The sequence below is a fragment of the Sturnira hondurensis genome, unplaced genomic scaffold (assembly GCF_014824575.4).
Source record: "Sturnira hondurensis isolate 20B ecotype Veracruz unplaced genomic scaffold, ASM1482457v3 Scaffold0015509, whole genome shotgun sequence".
NCBI lineage: Eukaryota > Metazoa > Chordata > Mammalia > Chiroptera > Phyllostomidae > Sturnira > Sturnira hondurensis.
In genome coordinates, this window is record NW_028088140.1 from 8,099,428 (window position 1) to 8,126,694 (window position 27,267).

At 39.4% G+C, this 27,267-nt stretch overlaps 1 protein-coding gene across 1 annotated transcript; it reads right to left on the reverse strand.

The window, feature by feature from the left end:
* Positions 1–734: 734 nt before the first annotated feature.
* TIGAR (TP53 induced glycolysis regulatory phosphatase) lies at positions 735–24,743 on the reverse strand. The gene is made up of 6 exons (XM_037064704.1): positions 24,616–24,743; positions 15,542–15,579; positions 9,337–9,458; positions 6,270–6,347; positions 3,633–3,743; positions 735–2,753 (listed from the first exon to the last, which is right to left on the reverse strand). The coding sequence occupies exons 1-6, from the start codon at positions 24,645–24,647 to the stop codon at positions 2,322–2,324; spliced, it is 813 nt and encodes a 270-aa protein (XP_036920599.1). The 5' UTR covers positions 24,648–24,743; the 3' UTR covers positions 735–2,321.
* Positions 24,744–27,267: the final 2,524 nt, after the last annotated feature.

A 27,267-nucleotide genomic window follows, 5' to 3' on the forward strand; every position in this document is an offset into this window, starting at 1 on the left:
CACATGAGGTCAAGTTCAAGGAGTTCATCATCACCAAGCCCTTATTATATGAAATGCTAAAGGGATTTAGCTAAGAAAAAAGACAAAAAAATATGAACAGTAAATGACAACAAACTCACAGCTATTAAGAACTGAACCTAAAAAAAATTAGCAAACAACTATAATAGGAACAGAATAACAGAAATGGAGATCACATGGAGGGTTATCAGTGGGGGAATGGGGGAAAAGGTACAGAGAATAGGTAGCATAAATGGTAGGTAGAAGATAGACAGGGGGAGGGTAAAGAATAGTATAGGAAATGTAGAAGCCAAAGAACTCACATGTATGTCCCATGGACATGAACTAAAGGTGGGAAATGTGTGTGGGAGGGGGTGTTGCAGGGTAGAGGGAAATGAAGAGGGGAATGGGACAACTGTAATAGCATAAAACACCCAGACCCCTTAGTAACCACAGAAAAGCTCATGAAAATAGTAACATAATATTTTTCACTCATTAGATTAACAAAAATTTGTCAAGAGTCAAGTGTTGACAAAGATGTGGAAAATAGGAACTTTTGAATACTGCTAACAAGGCTGAAAAACAAAACAGCCATTCCAAAAGCAATTTAGCTCTTGGCGACAGGAGATGCACGTGTTTTATTGCCCAGCAGGAGAAGAGATGCAAAAGGCTGCTCCCTGCAGCAATTCTTATGGGAAAATGTTGAATACACACAAATGCCCACTAATAGAGGAGAATACACAAAATGCCGTATTTATTCAACAGGAGTGGTATTAAATAGATGTATACAAATCAACATAAAAGCCCCAAGATAAAATAAGTAAAAATAAAGGATACAGACAGCTTGAAGATATTTATGTATATTTTTAAAACACCAAAATAATACTGTGGCCTCACAACACCAGGTGGAAGTGTGAAGAACGGATGGACGTGCACGCAGGCTCGCCCTGGCAGGCGCCACTGCAGAGCACGAGAGGACACAGGACCGTGGGGATTGGGTGAGGACACTGACTTACATCACAACCAGTTACGTCCTAGAAAGGGGGGATATTATTTCTGGATGGTGGGAATGCATGTATTATTATTATTATTACTCGTCCTTCGGCTGTTTTGTCCAAGTTTCATTTGCAGCGTACTTCCCTGGTGCTCAGCCACATGCTCTGTTCCAATACTGGCAGGAAAGCAGCTGGCACTGGGCCCACGAACAGAATGCCACCCCGCACCCGTGGCTTCAATGGTGTTCAAAGTAAATATTGACTAGACATGTTTTTAGCCTTAACTGACACAATTTAGTGTTAATTCTTTTAGAAGTTGAGACTCAGAACATTCATCAACACGACAACTGAAAATCAACTGCATGTAAAACACGTCTTTGTTTAGGTAGGATTTTTAAGGGCCTAATTATATGTAAAAAATTAAGTTAACCAAAATCCCTTTCACCACTGCCATCTGGTGGGAAAACGAGGCAACCTCATCTGTGCCTTCCACAAAATCTCACATCTGCAGTTATCAGAGTGCCATTTTTCTTTAATGAAGCACACACTTTTATTCTGAGGTTTCTGTACAATACACTGGTACCTGTTTACTTTCTTTAGAGTGGTCCTCACACTAAACCCTTCCACCTACAGATTAGATAAGAAAGAATTTTCTTTTCCTGCTCAGATTCCTGCTTCAATGCTTTCAAATCAAGTGATGCTTTAACTTCCTCCTCACCAGATCATTCTGCACCCTAATTTTCATTTATTCAGATATCAAACCTTCTAGAGTGAACAATTCCAACAGCTGATTTCTGTATTAAAAATTTGTGTCATTTTGCTTTATATAAACTTACAATGGTAAGCACTTTTCATTTAAAGGACTTTTAAAATATACCATATTGGCACTATAAATATTCAGTGGAAATTATACATAGTTCCTTTTTCCAAGCACTGGATGGAGATAGCACAAAACATACAGTATCTTATCAAGAGCAAATAAAATTAACTAGATTTTTCAGACATTAAAGAAAAATATCAAAAGAAACAAACATAGGCAGGTTATTAATCCCCCAATTTGCAATACTGAGTTCCTTCATCCATTTATGATCCAGAGATATAACTAAGCAGAGTGGTACAAATATTCTGGAAAATGTCTGCTGCACTCAAACAAAAGTCAGTTCTAAATGGTTTTCCATTAGTGTTTCATGTGGCTATGATTCCATTCAAGCTTTAACACCTGTTACAGTAGAAAGCTTTTTAACTGTTTCCAAATCAGCAATAGCAGAGGGTGAAAATAAATAAAGTCAAAGGCACTCCCTCCCTCAGAGGCTCAAAACAGTTAGATTTTTAGCAAGTTTCAGTCACTTCATTTAGATGATCCTGTAGGTTCATGCAAACACACTGAATTGTTGGTTTAACTTCTCTTCCTTCCTCAAAGTTTATAATGAAGAGACTAATCCCTGTGTTGGGACTGACTGATGTAAGTTCAGAGGTGCTCACAGTTGCTGGTAAGGAACCCTTAAGGTCAGTCAGAAAATAATTGAACAGGCTTCTCATGTAGGCACCATGACTCACAACTAAGACACTGGCTACTAATTCTGGAGCGCTGCTGTCTGAATTAAATTTGGAGGCACAGTTTTTTCCTAAAGGGAATATCTGTGCCAAAGAAGTTTCCAAATTGTTGCTTGAAGTGTCTGAGGAAATCAGTTCTTTCTGACCTGCTTCCTTCAAGATCAGTTGACAAAGAAATTCAAAAAAGTCTATTCCACGCATCTTCACCTACAAGCAAAGAAAAGGTGCAATGAGTGAGATTAACGTCTGTCTTAAAACAGAAACATAAAACCTGATAGGGTTTTTCTATTTTGTCACTGTAAGTTCCATATGAGTAGATAAAACACTATATTTCTATTCACTCGATCCGTATTTCTATGGATATTAGTGAGGTCCCACCATATTTCTGGGATTATGGAAACACATTGGGGACAAAGATGACTAAGGTACAATCCCTAATTCCTGACTCAAAGCACTCAGAGTCTAGCTGGAGAAGTATGCAAGTAAACAGACAACCACGAAATAGTATTAACTACAAAACTAAATCTGACACTTCAGTTTACTTAGAACAACAAGGAAAAAAACCCTTTCCTTTACTAAGTTAATAGAAAGTCTTTACAAAAGAATCATGAAAATAATGAACAAGGGGGAAAATCACCAATAGAATTTAAAAGCAGAATGATCCAAAGAAATGCAAGAATGGTGATACTATCACAGAACTGGAGAGGCAGCAGAGGCCTGAGGATTTTATGGCTTGAATTATTTTGCCTCTCATTCTCCTTGAACATCACCACTCACTTTACTGACTACCACTACCACTGCTGAAGTTACTGCTTAATATTCAAAGAGTTTTCTTAATAGTTACATCCAATAGCACACATCCTTTAAATTCACTATCAGCTATGACTGCCAACTTAATATTGTCAATGAGAAAGCGAGGGGTAGCTTCAAAAGAAAAAAATGGTATCATGCAGAGTTGTTTTATAAACCAAACAACTTTCAAACTGCTTATCTAAAATTTAGGAACATCTAACATACAAAAAAAAAGGTCAGATTTCAGCTACGGTGATACTGGCAAGTTCATCAGCGTGCCCCAGGGCTACATACCTGGTCTAAGGTCTCTCCTCCAGGTGGTGTGTACCCAGGTATTTCTTCCCCAGCTGCTTTGGCCATTGCCCTTAGCTCACTCAGCCCCCTGCCTTCTGCAACCCCGTATTTCTGCAATGGTCCAATAAACAAAAGTGCATCCAGTGAATTTGCAATACAGCAATTAAGTACAATCACCCCAGGAAGTGTGGTTTCTTTCTACTTACCTTATTACATCTCCTGTGAACTCATAATTCCCCACAATAATAATGGATTACTTGCATAATAAAATATTAAAAGAGATAAATCATTGTGTACGGTCTGCATTAATGAAACCAGAAAATTCTAACAATACCATCAAACAGAGTCCAACGGTGAAATATTTTTGTAAGAGCATATGCATATTTTTCACCAGCTGCTCTTATAATCCTCAAGTCCAACTCTTACATCCTCAATTGTATCTGGAGCAACCTCTATTACAGAGAGGAACATTAATAATCATCACTTGCTCTGTTTGTTCAAGAATGGAAACATCCATTGGTTAAATATTCCAAATGCTAAGCTGAAGCACGTTAGGCAGTAAGGCCAGGGCAGTGAAGGAGAGCAGGTGACATGTGGCTCCCTGTGCCTATGGACACCACAGTGTAGTGGGGACACTAACCTAGGAATGGTAGTGGGAAAGTGCTGTGATGGAGGGAAATACTGGACAGAGACTCATACAGCTAGAGACTTCCAATCTGCATTTGAGGATCAGAGAAGGCCAAAGCCTCGGGGTGAGTGGAACCGGGCCAGGTCTGGAGAGCAAGTATTCTGGGGAGAGTGGCGGGAAATTCAGAAGTTCAGTGAGGAAAGAGCATGGCCGTTTGGGCAACTCCAACATGCTCGAGAGGCTTATGACCAGGGATCCAAACATGGGACTCCAGAGCCAGATGGCCTCAACTTTGATCTGAGCTCTGCCACAAACTAGCTCTGTGACCCTGAGCATGGACTTGATTTCTGCATGCCTTCCTTTCTGCACCTGTAAAATGGGTGCCAAAACATGATGTTTTTAAATCTTCACAGCTGGCTGTTGTGAAGATTAATAAACTTGCACCACTTGGAACAGGGCCAGAAAGTCATGAGCACAAGGGGAAAGGAAGGAGGCAGGTGGGGGCAACAGATCCAATCACACAGCACAATGAGAGAAAGCCAGGTCAGAGCACCAACTAGCTTTGAGGATAAAAGAGAAGTAGTGAACTGCTTTATACAGGTGTGCAGCAACCAAATTTTCCAAAGATTACTCTGGCTTGCAGTGTGGACATTAGATTGGAAAAGAAAGTGCAGTGAAAACAGGGAAATCTAGGTGACAGGTGACAATGAACTGCAATAGGATGGCAGCAGTGGGTTTGCAAATCAATGAAGGATTCAAGAACCATTTAGAGGTAGAACTGACCAGATGATGACAGATGTGTGGTGTGAGAGACAGTGAAGAATGCAGAATGAATGGTCTGAACAGCTGGGTAAAGCAGGAGCCAGGTGGAGAAAGGAGTGCAGTCCACTGAGCAGGGAGCAGCTGTGGGGCAGCTTGATACATATGAGTGTGCAGCTCAGGGTGGAGACTTAAGCTAAAAGTACCTATTTGAAAATCATCAGCTCATTAACTAAAATCATGAGAGAGGGTGAAATTCCTCAGGGAGAGAACTCAGAGAGAGAGAGAGATGTCCCAGCCTGATGATAAATACTGCTTGCTACTACTACGTGATAACAGGTCCTGTCCAGTGTTCACTGAACTCAGAACTTTTTTAACATTTGACCACTGGTTCTCAGGCACAAAATGAGCCTTTCCAAGCAGCATTTATACTGGAGCTCTAGTGTGTGTACACACACACACATACAACTATAACAGAGAACACATGTAAGTTACAAAAAGGAATTTTTTAAAGATGTGCTAACCAGCCCTGGCTGGTGTGGCTCAGTTGGTTGGAGCATCCTTCTGTTCACCAAAAGGTTGGGGTTTGATCCCAGTCAGGGCACGTAGCTAGGTTGCAGGTTCAGGCCATGGTTTGAATGCACATGGGAGACAGCCAGTCCATGTTTTTCTCTCTTTCCCCCTTCCTCTTTCTCTAAAGTCAATAAATGTATTTTTTTAAAAAGATGCCTTAGCCATTCTGTTACATTTCTGCCCAGGTACAGAAGAAATCACAGGACTGACAGGGACATTAACCAGCTTCTAGATCAATATTATAGGCCATAATAAAAAGTCTTCTAGGAGACTTGGAGTGAAATCTCAGATATGAAACTGTCCTATGGTTTTAGCTAAATCACAGTTTCAGAAAGATTCATTGCTGCTATATAAAGTGGGCTATTTATGCTTAAAGCCAGGGGGTAGAATTGAGAAGCTAAGGAAGAGAGCTTTTCTATTTTATTTTAAACTCTTCAGTACTGTGTTAAATTCTTGTAAGTATACCTTGCTTTTATAACTTAAGATGTGTATGATATGATTTTAATAATTAAATAAGATACCATGTATGAGAGTTTGTGACAGTGACTATTACATGACAGATTCTTAATGAATGTTAGCTCTTTCCATATCCCTAGCAGGAATAAATTTTTAGCCATGTGATAACTTGACGTGGTTATTGATAACTTTTGGCAAAGAATAATACATAAGTTACTTACTCTTTCCCGAAGTCTTGAATCATACTTTACTGTCATATCTTGGCAAAATTTGCTCTTCTCCAAAATCCCATGCACAGTCTGAAAAATCAAAAGACAACTGTTTCTCTTCTCATAAAAATAATCATTCTGGCCAAAATAATACTTGGCTTCTTAGTGGATAAAAAAAGAACTAGATTTAATTTTTCTTTGAGAAATGTGCCTCTCTTTGCACTGCTAGTCCTTTGTCTCTTCATACCAGATTTTCATATTTCCTTCTAACATAACTTCTAGTTCAGAAGTCAGCAAACTACAGCCTACAGGCCAAATCCAGACCATCATTTGTTTTTGTAAATTAAGTTTTATTAGAATGCAGCCATTTATGCATTGTTTATGGCTACTTTCAAAGTATAACAGCAGAGTTGAACAGCTGTGACCACATGTCCCACAAAAAAAAATTACTGATTCTTTACAGAAAACGTTCTAGTTCATTAATTTTCCATTCAGGTATGTCAAAATTGATGCCAAATCCATCAAGTCTTAGTTTTTATTTTCAGTTCTAGAATTCACATTTGATTTTTCTTTAGAGCTTCCCATTCTCTGCTAATATTCTCCACATCTTTTACCTATGCATTAAATGACTGTTTAAAGTCTGTGTCTGATATCTCCCATTACCAGATAACTCCCAATGGCTGCTTCTGCTGCCTTTATTTTTTATTTATTTTCATACACACTTCATTCTCATTGCATGCCTGGTTATTTTTAACTGACAAGAGACACTGTATTAGCAAAACTGTAGAAATTAAGTCTACAACCTGCCTTGTTTTTTAACACTCTCCCCACAAATTAGACATTGTCATCATTACTGTTTTATATTGTCAATAGTTGTTTATATTTACGTAAAACTTTACCAAGTTCTTTGCTCATCATTCTTTCCTGAGACTCAGGTTTTCCTTCCACAATTATATTCCTTTTTCAGTTATCCTTTGAAAGTTCTTTACAGCCTATTTGTCCAACATGTTCTCATTTCACATACACTCTAGAAAATGTTTTTACTGGGTGTAAAAGTCTAGGTTGATCCTATTGTCTCCCAGGACTTCAAAGACATTATTATTGACATTTACAAATGTGTTGATAACCTACTGTCATCCTTTAATAGATGATGCCTTTCCTTCTTATTCTTTGGAGTTTTGTCATTTCGTTATGATATGTGTAGAAGTGGGTTTTCCTTTATCCTGACTGGGATTTGTTACACTTTCTGCATCTGATAATTTATTTTCTTCCAACAATTCTGTAGAATTATCAGCTTTGTCCCCCAAAAAACCTTTAAGAAGATTTTCCACCTGTGTTCTTACAGAGGTTTTATAAATTTAGGTTTTAGATTAGTGCTATGATCAATCACAAGTTAATTTTTGTGTTGTGTAAGGTAAGATTCAAAGTTCACATTTTTCCACATAGACAGCCCCATGTTTTGGCACCTTTTACAGAAAAAAATGACCCTTTCAATCACTGAATTACCCTGGCGCCATGGTCAAAACCCAATGGATCAACGTTAAAAAAAAAATAGAACACTCCCCACTGGGTTCTATTTCTTAGGTCCCTCAACTTTTGCTTGAAAGTTTATATTTCACCTAATTTTTCAAAGAATTTGCACTGGGTATCTATTTGAACATTTTTTTAGTCATTATTTCCTCAAAATATTCATTTTTATTCCTCGTACTCATCTCCCACTCTCATTTCCCTTTTGGGATTTCAACTACATGTAAATTAAATCACTTAACATTGTGCTTTACTGAAACTTCACCTCTTCTTTTCTAGTCTTTTTTCTTTCTGTAATTTCAGAATATTGGTTCCATGTCTTCATGTTCACTGACCTCTTCTACAGTGTCTATTCTGCTGTTAATTTCATCCTGTGAAATTTTCATTTCAGAATATTGTATTATTTATCTCTAAAAGATAAATTTGGGTTTTTTTTGTTATATCTTCTATTTCTCTCCTCACTAAGTTCCTCTAAGGACAGTTTAGCCTCACTTGTTAAGGTGTGATCTGATGACAACTCTGCTGTATGCTCTGTGTATTCAATGAAATTTCTTTACTTCAGCTGATGGGAACTCAAACTGATTCCCAAACCCCATGAATTCTAGGAATCATTCAGCTTACAACTCCCCAGCATTTGCTCTCTCCCCTGAAGCTGTGTTTTGCATGGCTTCATACAGTTTTGCTCTACATATGTGCAGACTAATAATCCATCGAAGATTTAAGGGGATTCCCTCTACATATTTCTAGAGTTCTTCTTCTGTGCACCTCACACTGCCCCACGTATTTTAGTTATTCAACCTTCCCAAATTCTAAGCTCTAGCTCCTGAACTTACTGAGACCACTGGGCTCTATTTGGCTTCTCCTACCAGAGTCTGGATATTGTTTCAGCAGAAAATTCAGGACAATCCTAGGGCTCACCTCATTTGTTTACGTCATTTGGGGATTATAAATTCACATTGGCTAAAGTCCAATATCTGAAAAGAGTGTTTGATAAATTTTGTCCTCTAGTTGTTTTTCAGGAGAGGCTAACTTCCAGCCCTGTTATTCCCTCATAGTTGTCATGAAAATTCCCCTTCTGCTGAGCTTTTAGCAGTTGCTTTGGTTCTTTTTTAAATCTCTGGGGTAGTTTTTATAGTCAGTCTATTCCCTAAAGATATTTAAGATATTTCAAAAATGTCTTTTATTTCTTTGCAGTAACATTGTTTTATTTAGCTGCATCTACTTATTCCAGTATTTGATGTCTTTGTGAGTTAAATTCTCCTATCGGTTGTTTCTTCTGGCTCTCTTTCTCTCTCCTGACACTTTCTTTGTCTTCTGCTTTTATTTTACACATTCTGTTTGGTTTTTTCCCCAAGCTATTCTAATTTAAAAGTTACAAAAATGAAATAAAGAAAAATGAAAAAAAAGAAAAAGTAGCTCTATTGAGGAGAGGGGAAGATTGGGGGTATTGTGTGTGTGTTTTAGTTCCCTACAGATTCTGGTAGCATATTCTTCAAGGTTACAACTGCTGAACCTTTGGACTCATCGCCCTAAACCTTGACTCTAAACTTACCTGCTTTGTCCTAATGAGATCGCTGGAGAAAACATGAGTGAACTTCACAGTATTTAGAAAAATACCAGCAGCAGCTGCTTGTTTAAATCCAGTTTCTGAAAGAGGCTCATCTACCCCTTGTCCTATGACAGTAAGAGAAAGAACAAACCATTCAAAAATATACATAAGGTATGCAAATTAAATCACATGTGAGAAACTATAAATGCATTTACTCATATTTTATTTCCTTGGGTACTTTCCCACATAAGTTTTCAGAGAACTGACAAGTAAAATTAAGCTATAATCCATTATAAAAGGCTCAAGTATTCAAATTTTCCCAAAAGAATGTTTGCCTAATGGGAACTGGATGATAATGAAAATTCAACTGCCTCAAGCTTTCTACTTTTTCACATCTTCCCATCCTTTTATTAGCTATATTTTATTACTAATGCTGGCTCTGATCTTATGTACTCAACTCAGGTGTTATGTTTGGGTGGTAGGATCATCACTTAGGAAAGTTTTTCCTTCTATCTCCACTGCCATATGTTCCATACTGTATCTTCCCTCCCTCCCTCCCTTCTCTTTCACTTTAAAAATACTTTGGAACCTCTGTTTACAGAAGAAAGGCTGATGAGATACTCTGAAGAGTTATCCTGCTACAGAACAACTGGGGGGGGGGGAGGGAGAAAGAGATGCATTCCTGGGCTCACGGGATATAAGCAAAAATCTCCAAGAGACAAAGCAAAGCAACCAAAAACCTTGAGCTGAAACCCAAATATTATAGCTATCCTGTAAGGAAGCTAATATATTGTAGTTTCAGGTCAGTAGTAAAATCAAATGTAAACCCTCTTCAAAGCAAATCATTCTCAATAAAGGGTAACTTTCTACTAATTTAGAGCAAATAGTTTAACCAAAGACATAACACACAAGAAATTAATCCATCATGAATAAAAACCATGGAAACAATAAGTAACAGATTTAGAACCAATAACACTTCTGACACCAAAATAAAAATATACATTATAAAATAACATAAAGGCAGAATCACAAAAATAAGCAAATAACAGAAACTCATCAAAACCTATCAGACAGCTTTCTAAAAGAACCAAATAGAACACGTAACAATGAAGAATAGAATTGCTGAAGGAGAAAATAATCTCCTCAATGGAGAAGTTGCAGGGAGGCTTAATAAACTCAGAGAGAGGCCTGAAGTCATTACCCAGAATGCAGCATGGCTACACATGAAACACATCTCTGATGTACTAGAGACATAACAGAAAGAATGGGAATTCCCAACTTGCATCTAATTGGAACTCCAGAAAGAAAAGGAAAAATGGACAGGAAATATAAAGAGATAATGATTGAGGATTTTTCAGAAATCTACAAATAAAGGAAACACAATGTACATCAAGCAGGATAAATATTTCTTAAAATTCCTCCTAGATATATTAAGATAAACTGTAGAATACCAAAAGCAGTTTTACACAAAGACAAATTACCTACCAAGGAACATCATTCGGCTGAGAGACTTCTTACAGAAACAATAAAAGCCTAAAAGCAATAGAGAATAGGATCTGCCAAGTGCTAAGAGCACTGTCAGTCTAAAATTATCTAGACCAAAAGAAATTAAATAGTATAAAAACAGAATTGTCAACAATAGAAATAACTGAAACCATCTTTACCATCAACCAATCTGCACTGGACGGACTTTCAAATATGGTGCAAGGGGTGCGGGAGTTAGGGGGTGAAGGGATTGAGCAAAAAAGAAAAAAAAGGACTCACGGACACACACAATAGTGTGGCGAATGCGGGACTGGGGGGGGTGGGTGTAAGGGGGTTAAATGGTAAGGGAAAAAATACAATAAAAAATAAAAAAGATATTTCAGGAATGAAGGTCTAGGATACAAAAGAAATGATGAGGAACTGGTTTATATACATTTACATGTATATAAACAGTGTCTCAATAACGAATAATAGCTATGTACTGTGGTTTAAAAAAATAGGATTAAGATACTAAACAAAAGTACCAAAAGTTTGTTGTATTTTTCAGGAGATGGAATATTAATCTTGTACTTTATTAGGTATGAATGGTAAAAGTTTAAAGTTCAATTTTAACCATTAAAAGAATAAAAATAGCTTATCATTACCATTATCAAAGCCAGTAGGGAAGGTAAGAGGTTGGATAAAGAAAAGAAACGCAGCACTTAAGAAGTAAAAGCAAGACTTCTGGCCAAGATGGAGGCGTAGGTGGAAACACTGTGTCCCCTCCCACACACAACTAAGTTTAAAGACAGTGAAGTTTTAGTAACAAAAACACAGCCAAAACAGTGAAAACTGAACAACAAACCATTCGACCAGACCGGTAAGAGGGGCGGAGTCAGCGGCAGAGTGGGGTCGGGCAGGAAAGATCATTCCGACTCTCCAACCAACCCAGGAGCGGAGGCAGAGGCGGTTGGCAGACCCCAAGCGTGGGGTGGTGACAGGCAGACCAGTGAGGGTGCAGGGCGGCTGGCTGACCCCAGTCACACATTCGCGCGCACATAAACCAAGCTAAGGAGCAAACAGTGAGACAGATCACTCAGGCTAGGGCCCCAGCGACGGGAATTAGAGCCTGAAAGCACCAACTGGAAAGACTTTCTCCAGGTTGAGGGGCCGGGAGAGGCTCCCAGTCTCACAGAGAGTTCACTGGGGAGACCCACAGGGTCCTGGACAGTACACGGGCCCACACACCGGGGAACCAGCACCAGAGGGGCCCAATCCTGTGGGAAGCCGCAGAGGGGACAGAAATCTGAGAGAGTGGAACGGAGCAAAGCGTCATTTTATTTCCCCTCTCTGATCCCGCCCCCACATACAGCATCACAACCCAGTGACTGGGTCGCCCAGCCCTGGTGAACACCCAAGGCTCTGCCCCTCATATATAACAGGTGTGAACAGGCCAAACATTATGACTCAAGAACAGCTCAAATCCCCAGAGCTTATGATTCTAAGTGACCAAGAAATAGCCAGCCTTTCAGATGTACAGTTCAAAATACCGGTGATCAGGATGCTCACAGAATTGGTTGGTTTTAGTCACAAATTAGAGGAACAAATGAAGGCTAAACTAATTGAAATGAACGGAAATGCACAGGAAACCAATAGTGATGGAAAGGAAACTGGGACTCAGATCAAGGGAGTGGACCAGAAGGAAGAAACAAACAACCAAATAGAAAAAAAATGAAGAAACAAGAATTAAAAAAACTGAGGAGAGGCTTAGGAACCTCCAGGACATCTTTAAACGTTCCAACATCCGAATTATAGGGGTACCAGAAGGGGAAGAGGAACAGCCACTAATGGAAAACTTATTTGAACAAATAATAAAGGAGAACTTCCCCAGTCTGGCAAAGGAAACAGACTTCTAGGAAATCCAGGAAGCTCAGAGAGTCCCAAAGAAGTTGGACCTAAGAAGGAACACACCAAGGTACATCATAATTACATTAGCCAAGATTAAAATGAAGGAGAGAATTCTAGAAGCAGCAAGAGATAAGAGGACAGTCACCTACAAAGGAGTTCCCATCAGACTGTCAGCGGATTTCTCAAAAGAGACCTTACAGGCAAGAAGGGGCTGGAAAGAAGTATTCCAAGTCATGAAATCCAAAGACCTACATCCAAGATTGCTCTATCCAGCAAAGCTTTCATTTAGAATGGAAGGGAAGATAAAATGCTTCTCAGACAAAGTCAAACTCAAGGAGTTCATCATCACCAAGCCCTATTATATGAAATGTTAAAGGGACTTCTCTAAGAAAAAGAAGATGAAAAATATGAACAGTGAAAGGACAGCAAACTCACAGTTATTAACAACCACACCTAAAACAAAAGCAAACTAAGAGGACAGCTAGATCGGGAGCAGAAACATAGAAGTGGAGATCACATGGAGGGTTAGCAACAGGGGAGTGGGAGGAGGAGAAGGGGGGAGAAGGTACAGAGAATAAGTAGCACAGACAGTAGGTAGAATATAGATGGGGGGAGGGCAGGAATACTATGGGAAATACAGAATCTAAAGAACTTGTGACACATGGACATAAACTAGAGGGGGGATGGTGGGGGAGGGGTGTGCAGGGTGGAGGGGAGTGAAGGGGGGAATGGGACAACTGTAATGGCATAATCAATAAAATATATTTTAAAAAAATAAGTAAAAGCAAGTAAAAAAATAAATTAAAACAACAAAAAGCGAAAATTAGAAAAAGGAGAACACCAAAGGAAGAAAGCCAAATATATCAGTAACCAGAGTAAAGTAAATAGACTACTCTTGCCAATTAAAAGGCAGATTCTATTTTTTAAAAGAATCAAAATCAGTTACTCGGTATTTATGAAGTTATAACACTTAAGACATCAGTACACAGAAAGGTTAAAAAGAAAGGAATGGAAAAATACATACCAGACAAATTGCAACTCCCAAAATAGCTGGAGTAGCTATATTACTCTCAGAAATGTAGAACTTTATGACAAAAGTCTTAGTAAGAACTGTGAAGACCACTGTAAGTAACCAGTGATCCAATTTGCTAGGAATATATAACAATTTTTAAAGTGGAATGTGCCTAATAAAATAGCCTCTAACTATATAAAAGTGGGACATAAAAAGCACACATTATGCAATTAAAGAATAAATTGGCCATCCCGGTCAGAAATTCAACATATTTTATTCATAAATTGATATTTAGATCATGCAGACAAATTAGTAAATTTTCAAAATTACTATACAAGATTTGAACAAAAAAAATCAAGGTTGATTATTTGATCTGTAACTCCAGACCCAACAATTAGAAAACATAGATTTTGCTCAAACACAGGTTGGTAGATTTACAAAAATAAACCATGTTAAATTTCAAAGAAGTATCACCAATTAAACCACTGTTGGGAGGGACACAAGCTATCACTTGGATGACTGGATGGAGGTCAGTCATGAAAGATGAAGCACAGCAGCAGCAAAGCAAGCCCAGTCACTGGGGAGCTTAGTAAACAGTTCTAAGTAACCCAGAGATCAATGAAGAAATCACAATGGAAATTTCAGATGCTTGCTTCTGAATGCGTATCAAAATTGTAGGTATGCAACCAAAATGGTACTTAAAAATATGGAAGTCTGGCATGCTTTTTTTAAAAAAAGGAGGTTATAACTTCAAAAACTAAGCATCTAACTTACAAAATTAGAAAAAGAACACAAAAGAAACCTGAAAAAAAAAAAGTATAAACACAACCTGGCTGGTGTAGCTCAATGGATTGAGCACGGGCCTGTGAAGCAAAGGGTCGCAGGTTCAATACCCAGTCAGGGCACATGCCTGGGTTGCAAGCCAGGTCCCCAATAGGGGACACATGAGAGGCAACCACACAATGATGTTTCTCTCCCTCTCTTTCTCCTTCTCGTCCCCTGTCTCTAAAAATAAAAATTTTTTTTTAAAGTATGAACACAAAAACTTTGATTCATGGTCCATTGTCAACTTGTAATATATGAAACAAATGAGCAGCACTGAAGGACAAGGTGGTCAGGGACAAAAGTCCAAAGAGTAACTTGGGGTGGGTACAAGAAATGGAAAACAAAAGGCCCATTATCTGACTAGAACCCTGGAGAGGCGCTCAGGCACACTGGGCACGAAAATCAATTTCTGCCAACCCCAAATCTCTGAACGGAAAAAAATAAAATAAAATAAAATGGTTTTATAATCAGCACAGAAATAGCAGGTCTAGCTGAAAGTTTACCAAAATATTCTTTCAAAGCCAGATCTTTTAATCTCCATAGGGAGATTAAAAGATCTGAACACAAGGGAGGGGGACCTGTTCAGAATAACGTAAGCATTCAGGTGAGAACAGTTCCCTTTTTTAATCCTCTGTTACTACTTAAATTAAAATATCTTAGCAGAAAAATATCATTAACATCAGCCAGTAAACTTTATGATTCCAAATATAAAATCATCTTAAATCCAGGCAGTTGTATTTTAAGACAGTCTAATCAGCTGCCGGGGGCCACTTTAAAGCTACCCAGAGGCAACCGGGAGTACTGTCCTTCACACCCAGTACACTTACGAGTCCTCCTGGTCACCATCCTCTTATCTCATTTCTGTGACTAAGATGCTTTATTCTGTAATCCCAACTCACAGTACAGATCTGCACCCAGTCCACCCTGCCCCACCAGGCCCACGTAACTCACACATCCCATGAACTCTAAGGAAAGAGGGAAAAATAATAATATACCAACCTTGAATTATTTTCTCCTTGTTTAATCTTGTTTGTCCACTAAAGTAGAGAGGGTAGGAAAAAAACCTTTATTACCAAATGGGTTATTTTTAAGATGAGAAAAAAATCAGCAATGAAAGGTAAAGATAGCAAGCATATCTTTTGTAACATATATACTTCATAATCTAACCTGTAAAATTTATTCTAAATTAATATTTATAATAATTTAATGCACTTAATTGACAAGATAAGAATTTCACACTGCCCAGATTAAAATGTATAGGCCACGAATCAATCTTAAGTGAATTGCAGGTGGGAAAGAAACATATATTTATTTTTTGTTAAATATTCTTGTTAAAATAAGGGTGTTGACCAAAATAATCTTCACCGGCAGCAGGACCTAAATGGGAAAGTCAGTCTGTTTACTGCTGAACGGAAAGAGCGAGTGAACTGAATGGGAAAGCAGCACACAAACGTTCAGACTCCACCCAGCCTCTCCTAGGTCCTAGCTCTTCCCAAGCTGTTCCATTTTGTAATGCTGACACCTATCTCTCAGACCATGCTGAAGAACTGAGGTTTGGCTATGACATTTAAGAATTAAAAAACCAAACCAAACCAATTTTGAAGCAACCAGAAGAGTGAAAGGACTGGAAACTTTGTCACAAAATCACAATCAATTGAGGCTGGGGGGGGAAGAAGGCAGTTACTGGGACAAGACTGAATGCCAGGGTAGAACCACAGTTAAAGCCGCCATCAATACACGAAAGGCTATCAAGGAGAATTCAGCTGACACTTCCTTGAGCTCTTTCTATGTGCTAAGCACAGTGTAAGGCACTGAAGGATGCCCAGTGGCTGCCCTTGAGAAAGAAATTGGCTTGTTCTGTATGGATACTGGGCACGGAATTGGGCATGGGAGATAAACATTCTGAAGGAAACAGGTGTCTTCAGAACAAATTTTCTCATTTGGAATCAAATGTCTACAGCCCCTATTTACATCCTTCTATGTCAATGAGGTGAAAATCTTTGAAGTAAACTTCATTGCCATATATCAGGCTCAGGAACAAAACTGCTTTGGCTCTTGAGGACAGTAACAGTCTCCATCTCACATGACTCTTGTGACGACTGACTGAATACAAAGTGTTTAGAATACTGCTTAGCTTTTCGTAAGCTCGCAAGAGTTTTATAAGCTAGGACAGAGCTTTATAGAAATTAAAGACTTAACTTAATGCGTTTCTCTTATCTTTTAAAAACTGTGAAATAAAACAACACAAACAAATAAAACCCTGCCTCTCATGTTAATAGATCAATGCCACCCTCTGAGGGACCCTTTTCCAATCACCATGACCTCCCTCCCCCAGGGGATCCATTACGTGGACATTTTAAAGTTCATTGCCTATCTTCATAGCTGTCCCAGCATGTAGGGCATAGATTAGCTGAACTGTTGTTGAACTTTATAATGAATTGCTTCTTACTATATGCAGTCTTCTGCATGTTGCTTGTGTTCAACATTTTGTGAGATACATCAATGTTGAGGAATGTTGCTGTGTTCCTTACATTTTCATTACTATGTAATACTCTGCTGTAAGGGTTTAGCACAATCTATTTATATGGTCTGTTGTTGATAGATATTTAAAATATTTCCATTTTGGGTTTCTACTGCTATGAATAAGCTTGTACAGAGTGCATCAGATTATCTAGGGCAGTGGTTTTCAAAGTGTGGTCCCTGGACCAGCATCACTAGCATTGCATGGAAACTTGTGGGAAGATGCAAAGTCCTGGGTCCCACCCAGACACCCTGAATCAGAAACTCAGAGGTTGGGACCCAGAAATCTGTTTTAATAAACCCACCAAGGGATTCTGATGCATGCTTATATTTAGTAATCACTCAAGGATAAGCAAAAAGCAAAAAACAAAGCTTTTTTTTAATGGTTTTATTTTAAGAGGGGAAGGGAGGGAGCAAGAGAGAGAAACATCAATGTGTAGTTGCTTTTCACGCACCCCCTAATTGGGACTTGGCCTGCAACCCAGGCATGTGGCCTTACCTAGAAATCGAACCAACATCCCTTTGCTATGCAGGCTGGCTTCAATCCACTGAGCCACACCAGCCAGGGCTGTAGACAAAGTTTTATTGGAATACAGTAGCCCTCATTTGTTTGTATGTCATTTTGGCTACTTTCATACTATAACAGTGGACTTAGGCAGTTCAGGCAGATTGTAAGGCCCACAAAGCCTAAAGTATTTACTATCTGATAGCCCTTTATAAAAGTTTGCTCACCCACACCTAGCACTAAAATTGTTGGGCCATGGGTATGCAAATATTCAGCTTCACAAAGTGGTCATTCCCCTTTATACCTCTCTGGAGTGTCTCACATCCTCACATCACTTATAATTGTTGGGAACCACCCTGCCTGATTTCAGAAGCTGTAACCTCCCACAGCTAAGGCTTAGTGAGATACCTTGGGACCACAAGCCACTAAAAGGAGACAAAGCTTATCTCCCTGGTAGGGCCCGCCACCTCTGCCCACTTTACTTCACCCTGCCTAGCCCTCAGTGCATGGTGAGTTAGCCAATGATGAGGAAGATTCCTCAAGGGAGGGATGACCTAAGACAAGCCTGGTCATGGGGGGCCCTCAGGGAAGGACTTGGGGGCTATAGCAAAAGAAGGTGATGGACCCTTGCCCCTCAGCTTTGACATGGCTGGAGTCCTCATTCCATCTGCAAAAAGTCTCCTAATCTCTTGGCTGCCTTACTTCCCCTGCCTGACTTAAGCCTGAAACAATGACAGAGGGTGGTGCAGCCCTGGGTAGGAATGGGGAGTTCCCTGGGGCAATCAGGCCTAAGAAAGAATACATAAAATCCTGTGAAACCTGCTTTGCTAAGAATGCTCTCAACTTTCTGATAAAGGTCCAAGCATGAAATGAGTTTGTTTTCCAAACTTTTACAGCCCTTTAGCCAACAGACCCTGACTCAGAATAAGCCCTGGTAGTTCTTTGTATGTTATCTATTGTTTGATCCTTACTGCCTGATAATGATTGATGAGCTTTACCTGTATTCCTGTGCAAACTGAACCCAATAAAAGCCCCACTGAGGAAAAGGCTCTTGGTCCTTCTCCTTTGAGAGACTGGCCACCTTTCCTCCCCAAGCAGATCCTGTCTTGGTAGACTTATTCTCATCCATGGCAGACGGGAGGCTCTGTGAGCAAAGCTCCCCCACAAGTAATGTCAGAGCTCTCAATTTGTGCCAATTTGACACATAAACGGTTTATCTCACCATGACTTTAATTTACATTTACCTGTTACTATGAAAGCTGATAACTCCCACTTTATTTTAAATGAAGCACTACTTAAAGAAAAGAAAATTTCCCATGGGACTGAGCTACTAGATCCGGAAAGGAACTCCATCAGATCTTAAAGACAGAATCACAAACTCAGGTCTGTCTGGAACCTTTTGTGTTGCTTAGAAAAAAGTTACCAACCTGTTCCTGTTTCTCCTCTACCAGAACAAAACTACAAGCATTCCCCTTAAGATTGGGAACAAGACAAGGAGGTTCACTTACACCTCTCTTATTCAACATAGTACTATGTGGGGCCACTGTACCCACAAGTTCCCCCATCTGCCATGGATGAAAGTAAACACTACCAAGACATGATCTGCTTGGAAAGGAAAGGTGCCCAATCCCTCAAAATGGAGTTGTCTATCAGAATCCCCAGGTGGGCTTATTAAAACACTGGCTGCTGGACCTGGTGAATAGGTACTTTTTCTTCCAGACCCAACACAAGCAGCCAGCTATTTAGGTTGCCTTCCCTCCCAGCCCTATTCCCCACCCCAGCAATCCATTTAAATGCCCCAACTCCACACTGCCATTTTACCCTGACTGATTTGTCACCTGCATGCTAAGTAATTTTTACTTGTGTGTCTACCTGGCTCCAGTACCTTAAAGGCACAGCCAGAGGCTGTACCATCCTATTATGGAGAAAATCTTGGAACTTAGAACCTCAGTGTATGTACTCTGACTATGGAGTGTCACCTGGAAATATCCATCAAAATGACAAATCCATTTGCCCTTTGACCCAGCAACCCTATTACTGAACCTGCATTCATCTATATTTAAAAGAATACTCGTCATAGTATTATTTCTAATAGCAAAGATATTAAATAAACTACATGTCCATTAACAAGGAACTTTTTACATTACGAAATAAACAATGGTATATCTACATAACGGAATACTTTGTATTTGTGTCCCCTAAAAAGAAAAAGATTGTACGTCAAGATATGGAAATATCACCAACATAACATATATCATTAAGTAGAAATAGCAAGGTGCAGATTTTTTAAATCCACCATTTTAGAAGGGAGGGAAATAAGAATAAACATTTGGATATGAACAAAGAAACACTGGAAGAATACACAAAGAACTAATAAATGTGGTCATCTACAGGGTAAGGAGAACAGGAAGCCTAGGAAGAATTGTTTTGTTTCTAAATGTCAATTTATTAGTTTTTTTAAAAAGTGTATGACAAGTAAATGAAATTACACAGAACTATTTACTGTTGACTTACCATATCATGGTTATTAATATTAATGGAAGATTCCTTATACTCAAATAAACTCAGAATCTTTTGAAATGGATGTGAAAGAGGATAGTAACCATTCAGACGAATGAAATAACCAGGGATACAGAAAATGGTTCTCAATCACTGGATTCACTTTCTGTCTCAGCCTCATAATCTTGCTAAGACCAAGGATGAAAGAATTGCTATTTAAATACAAGTTACATTCTCTTTGTAGCTTTCTAGACAGTGGCTTTGTAGCCAAATTCAATTTCCACCAGAATTCAAAGAAGCACCCTCATCCCATATTTACTTTTATACAGAAATTTTAAAAGGTTTTGCGGACTCTATGTGGATCACAAACTCATTCATTTTATAAATTTTAAATTAAGGGTGAGGAAAAACTTTTAAATATTGCCAGTCCAGGTCTCTACAAAATCACAAAGTTCAGCAGAGATCACAATTTTTTATATGCTTGCTGAAAAGACAGCTCAATTTTTTAAATTTAATTTAAATAGCTGATTTGATAAAAGGTTATATCATCAAAATGTCATCCCACAAAAAAATGGAATATCAAGTACTTTGACAGTTTTGTAATGGCACTGCCTTAGTGAAAGGAGAAAAAATAGCTCTGATTGTAACAAAGGATTTCATTTAGCTATAAGTCAACAGAGACTGCTGCATTCATTACTGCTTTATTACAATCCCTGGCATTCTACTGATCATTTCTGCTTTCAAATCTCTTTATAAATATAACAGAGTAGGACTCTAGAAATATAATTTTTTTCTAAAAGCATTTGTAAGTATTCAGTTTTACAGCTTTTATCAGCTTTACCAAGAGGTCTGTATCTAACTTGGGGAGTGAGAAAGAAAAGTAGGTAGCTAAAACAGTTTTGCTATTAATCTACTTCCTTTAACCAAAGTTTGGCTTGTGACAGAGGTAGAAAAGGTGAAGGGAGCTGTAAGGTCAGAGCAATATATTTTGAAGGAGTCGGGAATAACACCGCTCAAAATCTGCAGTGTGATCCATTTCCAAAACACAACACTCGACTCTGCAGGAATCCAAATGCTTCTGCCAAGAAGTGAAGTCTTATGACCAGACATTTATAGGCCCCACAAATTAGGCATCATTCATTTTGTAGATTATTACACTGTTCTTCACTTAAGGTGTTTGACCTTGTTAGTCCTAGTTTATATTCTATGGCATTTCTTCAGAAATCATATAGAAAGCTTACTTTCCCAAGTATATCCTTTTCAAGAATTTGAATTCAACAGTCAAGCACACAGTGTGCCACAAGAGAAAGAAATCACGGGAAATCAGTATATATAGGGCAAGTTTTCAAAATAGATATGCTGTAGCATACATGGAAATGTAAAGCCTCACTTGATATTTAATCCTGAATTCAGCTTTATCCTAATTCCTCTACACCAATTAATCCATTTGAAAGCATCGAAGATTTCAAGGGTTAGTAACATGGAGACTTTCCCTAGATATTTGGGGGGAAAAGAAAGCAATACCCAATTCATGATGATATTTGTGTGTGTATATAGATTAATCCTAGGTGCAAAGGCTAGGATCAAGCCCACTCCCAGGAAACAAATATCACAGTAAGATAACAATTATATGTTACCTTTATATATAAAAGTTTACAGATGACTTAATATTTATTTTTGCTTGTTTTTCTTTAAAAACTACAACAACGATTAGCACCCAACAAAAAGTAAGCTAACTACTGCCAGAGGTAGAGTAAGAAAAACATCAGGTTTGTTATCAATAACTTTACTAATGCATCATCTTTCAGTCATTAAAGTGAATTAAATTTAGCTTGTTAAAAACATGTTCAGGGGAGAAGAGGGAAAAAAAAACATGTTCAGTTTTAAGAACTAGTTTTAAATGGAAGTGAAATGGATGGACTGCAGGCGACTGATTGCAAACATCTATAAATAATGTTTCAAGAAAACTAGGACCTCCAATCTATTGTGTAGATGATGGAAATGCCAATACACACTGGTGTTTTTGACAATGCTGTGCTATAAAATCATGGGAACTTACAGTTTAATAATATCAGTAGACTTAAAGTTTGAAATCTTGGGCATTCTATTCCAAAAGTGATACACAAGGTACTTTCCCTCCCAAGTACATGATAAAGAAAGGTAAACACACGAACAGTTAACAGCACAAGAGTCATAGAGGAGTTGGTTGAACTTAAAGATTTTTTGCAATACCTGAAGAGGCTCTGTTCAATAAAATTATCCAACTCAAAAAATATTGATCATGCCATCAGTTTCAAGGTGTTTGACTATCTTATGGGTTATACAAAATTAGGCAACAGAAAACTCAACTACCTTTTTCCAGTATTATGCTAAATGATCCAATCCTGCTGATTCCATTAAGAGTTACTATATTTAATGATAGTGATTATCAATCAAGTTTGAAATCATTTATTTTCCTGAAAGAACTGTCACTTTTTAGCTTTGAAAATTCTGAAGGAGAAAAGAGAGATGGTCCAGGCAGGGAAGCAGCTTACCATAATCCTACTTTCCCACAAATAAAACAGAATAAAACAAACTATTCTTATCATTATTCACAATTATATTAAGAAAAATAAAAAGTAGCCTCTAAAATGCCTGGTGATATCTGACCAATCTACAAATACTAGGCTCTAAGCAACTCAGGAAAACAGGATGCAGAAGAGTACAGTGGTTAAGCGTATGGGGTGCAGTCACACTGCTTTGGTTCAAATCCCACCTCCCCAACCTGCCATGTGGCTTGAACCATATTACATGCCCTCTGCATCTCAGTTTCTTATCTGCAAATAGAGGAGCAATCCTTACCTCACCGGATTGTTGTCAGAATTTTCACTACAACAGTGCCTGACATCACTCATTAAGACATTTTTTAATTGGTTTCTATAGAAATCCTGTGAGGAGTTAGTTAGAAAATCAAGCCTTTTTTTAAGAATCGGGAAGGGGATAAAATCCACACTGGTATAACTACTGTTTATTAAGCATCTAAATAGGGATCACCTGACTTTCTGAGAGTTTTAACCCCCATTTCCTACAACCTCTGAGCTTCGATTATACACCAGGCACTGTGCTAGCTGGGTCTGAGCAACCAGAAAGTGCTCTAACATTGGACGAGTCAGGCCTCTCATTCGTGTTCTGCCACTGACTAGCTTATGAGCTTAAATAGGTCATAAACTGGGGGTATTCCATCAACGAAGAGGGGAAAGAAGAGATACAGAAGAATTTGACTTCTAATTTTAGTCATTAAAATCCTGTAAATCCTAAAGGGACACTTTCAGATGATCCCCAAGATTATCTTCCTGGAAAAGAAGAATGGGACAGAACAGATATCAGTTAAAAGTCAGCTTGACAAGGTTAAATCATATTAGTGTTCCTTACGAACTCCATGAAATTAAAAATGACATTTTATTTATTTATGTAATCCAGACCATTGGCACATAGTACCTACTCAAAATGCTGCTCTGATAAACTATACATAGGTATTTGAGGATTAACTGCATTTTAATTGGAGTTCTCCTTATAGAAAGAGGTTATTTCTGATATATTTCTTCCCCACCATCATGCTATACACACTTTACTTTGCTCACATTTAATTCTTACTCTAACCCAGGGAGGTAGGTACTATTATTATCCCCGTTTTATATATCAGGAAACGGAGGTCGGAAAGATAAGGCAATTAGCAGAAGACCAGGTTGCAAGGCTTGTAGCTGGAGCTCTGATTCTTCCCGAGGTCTCTCTTGTTTGAAAAAAAATCTGTGCTTTTAACCACCCTAAATTTCACTTCCCATTAACAGCGGACAAGTAAGTGTTGAGAAGGAAAAAGATGAGACATAAAGACATACCAGCATTTAGCTCCGTCTAGTGTTATTAAAATATTAGTTTGGGGCCATGCGGTCGGCTGAGAGGAGGGCGGAACCCTTTTGCCTCTCCCAGTAATGTAGCCTCTGGAGGGAAGAAATAAACCTTAGAAACAGGTCTGTAGGGCTGACCGCCTGGGGCAAAGGAGTGGGAAACAAGGAAGAACTGCAGAGACGGAGAGAGGAGGATAGGTGAAAGCAGCCATCATCAAAAATATCAGTCTCGGACTAGTTATTCCGCAGTCTTCGCAATTTGCTGGTAACCAAAACGGTGCACAGAGAGGTGGGGAGACCAAGTTGTCTTTCTTCAGCTGCAGTCTGTCACCCATGTGTCTGGGAACCTCGACCATTTTCTTACCTAGACCTCACTCTCCTCATTTGTAACACAAGGCTGATGATATTAACACCTGCCTCCCTGGCTCCGGATGGCTGGGGATAGCTGGGGGGGGGGGGGGGGGGGGGGGGGGGGGNGGGGGGGGGGGGGGGGGTGTCGAAATGAAACAGCAAGTACGAAAACACCTAGAAAATCCCCCATCCCAGCCAACTCTCAGAGGGGTGAGCAAGCAGGGAGAAGGGATGACAGACCAACGTCCCCTCACCCACTCCAAAACGCACTCAGCGACGAGAACAGAAAGGCACACCGCGACAGCAATACTCACTGTCGGACAATCATCAGAGCGAAGCGCGTCATTGCTGCCGTCCCCTCTACCGCGCTGCGCTGCTTCTCTGCACTGCGGGTTCACCTCGCCCACACCACTTCCGCCAAACCGTGCCGGCCCTCCGACTCTGGGGCCACCGGCTGAGGTGGACTCCTACGTCATCTCCGGAAGGCCAATCAGGGCGATGGGAGGCCAGCAGGTCGGAGGAGACTGGTGGGAGCTAAGGCCCCGCCCAGGGCCGTTGCTAGCGCCCCTGCGCGTGGGCCTGTGATTGGTACACAGCAGGTGCGTGCGGGTCTGCCCCACAGTCTGCAGTGGAAATGATTCTTCCCGGAGGAAGCTGATAACTTGGAGTTGCAGTGCAGATAAGGGAACCAACACTCGGATTTGGGGTCAATCTGATTTGAAGCTGGAATGCAGCCAAGTAGTCTGACTTCGTGGGTGTGCAGCTGTAGGAAAATTGGGTGATATGAGGTTTAGCTGTCCAACCCAGATTCGAGAGTTGTACGGTCAGCAAGATGTGTGGACATAGACCATCCAATTTCAGCCCCTGACTCCGCCTTGACAGGCATGCTTCTGGAGCAAACTACAGTCGGTGTCTTTTGCTCTCTCTTCTAGGCTAGGCCTCATCCTTGGCCTGCTGAGCGCAGTTTTCCCAAAAATCCTGCGAAGCCAGCTTAGCAAAAATCCCCTTACCAAGGTCATATGCCCTTGGTATAGGACCACTCTTCTTTCACCCTTGATTTCAAATCAAGCTCCTCTTCCATTGACCCTTTATATCTAACCAAGTTCCTCTTAGTAATTTTCCATTCTGTCTCTCACCCTGGCCCCTGGCAATAGATCGGCACTGAACCCATTGTATCAGGAGTTGAATACAAACTCTCCCCCATAGCGGTAGTCTTGACCTCTGCTGCGGCGGTCTTGGTTAGAGTCTTCCCCACTCCCGCTGTTTGTTTGTTTGTTTGTTTTGTTTTGCTTTAAAGGCATCTAGTGAATAAGTTCTCTTTAACAGTCTTCCAGGACTTCCGAGATTCCATAACCTTTTGAACCCTCAATTACATGATAGGTAAAATGGGATAACAGCAGTCATGACACAGATTAAGCTTGACAGTGTTCACTTTTCATTGGTAAAGCTTTACAATGTGAACTTTACGTTATCTTTATGCACTATTTTACCTAAATTCTCATATTTAATAATACATTTGATTCATTGAATCCCCAGTGAAATGCAATAGATGAATTTAAAGAACTTAAGTGAAGTATGGCACATATATCAAAACAATTTTACACTTATAGTACCATTTGGCCCTCTGAACAACTCTGAGCCAGACAGGATAGGCTATATTATTTCCACTTAAAAGATGAGAAATCGCCCTGGCTGGTTTAGCTCAGTGGATTGAGCACAGGCCTGTGAACCAGAGGATGGCAGTTTGATTCCCAATCAGAGCACATGCCTGGGTTGCAGGCCAGTTCCCTGCAGGCCAACTCCCAGCAGGGGATGCACAAAAAAGCAACCATACATTGCTGTTTCTCTCCCTCTCTCCTTCCCTTCTAAAGGTAAATAAATAAATAAAATCTTTTTAAAAAAGATGAGAAATCTAGCAGAGAGAAAGTAATCAAACTGTTTTAAGCTCACAGCTGGTCGGTGGCAACACAGCACTAAGTCAGAGATTTTCAAACCTACCTGCATGTTTGAATTGTCTACCTTTTGAATTCCAGGCTACGTCCTTGAAAAAAATTAAATCTGAACCTCTGTGGGAAGCACCCAGGCATTAACAAGTTTTTAAATTCTCAGCTGTTTCCGATGTGTGGCCAGTTTTAAGATCTAGAAGTTTAAAGAAATGCTCTTCAAGCTTCACAAATCATTTGCGGATCTTGTTAAAATGTTGAGTCCAATTTGGTAGGTCTGGAATGGGGGCCAAATTCAGCATCTCTAATAAGCTTGCAGGGAAACAGGAGGCATTTTTAGGATGAGGGTGGAAGAATCGTTCAGAGAGCTCTGACACTGGGGTCCAGGTTACCACAAGGGTATGCTGCCTGTACATAGCACGTACTCCATACCTATGTCTCGAATGCCTAAATGAATGAACAAGTCCAATAGGTTCTCCTGGAAGTTTGACCTACAAAAATGAAATTAATTAGAGAGTTACTTGTGAGAACTAAAGCAGAAAGAAAGCATATAGAGAAACTATGAGACAGAGTTAGAGGTATGAGGAGCATGTAGACTGAAGCAATGAAGAAAGAGAAATCACAAATAGTACAACCTCAACAATAGATTCATAGAGAGTAAGGACCAGCGAAGATAATGGAGGAACCAGGTAGACACACAGACAGAAGCATATACAATAAGTAATGCAGAGATCTCCTGTCCCTGGCCCCTCAGGATGCCATAGTACTGGATAGCTTGTAGGTTCTAGTTTTTACAATAAATCCCCTTTCTATTTAAGGTGGCCTGAGTGCATTTCTAAAGCCTAACTAAAAAACAGCCTCCCACTTTGTCTTACTTAATACAATAACTCTGCAAACTCTCAATTATTTCAGTTTTACAAATGCAGAAATTCAGCTCTCAAGATCTGAGTTTGACTCAAACTGTAGCTGTAAGAGTAAGTGCTGGCTCTGTTTCATTATTTCCCTGGCTTCTATCAAAATGTT

Coding starts and splice junctions, on each gene's coding strand:
- TIGAR (XM_037064704.1), bottom strand. CDS start 24,647: ATGACGCGCTTCGCTCTGATGATTGTCCGACA. Junction 6,348..9,336: donor ATCTCATTAGGACAAAGCAG/GTAAGTTTAGAG, acceptor TTGATTTTTCAG/ACTGTGCATGGGATTTTGGA. Junction 3,744..6,269: donor ATTCAAGACTTCGGGAAAGA/GTAAGTAACTTA, acceptor GGACCATTGCAG/AAATACGGGGTTGCAGAAGG.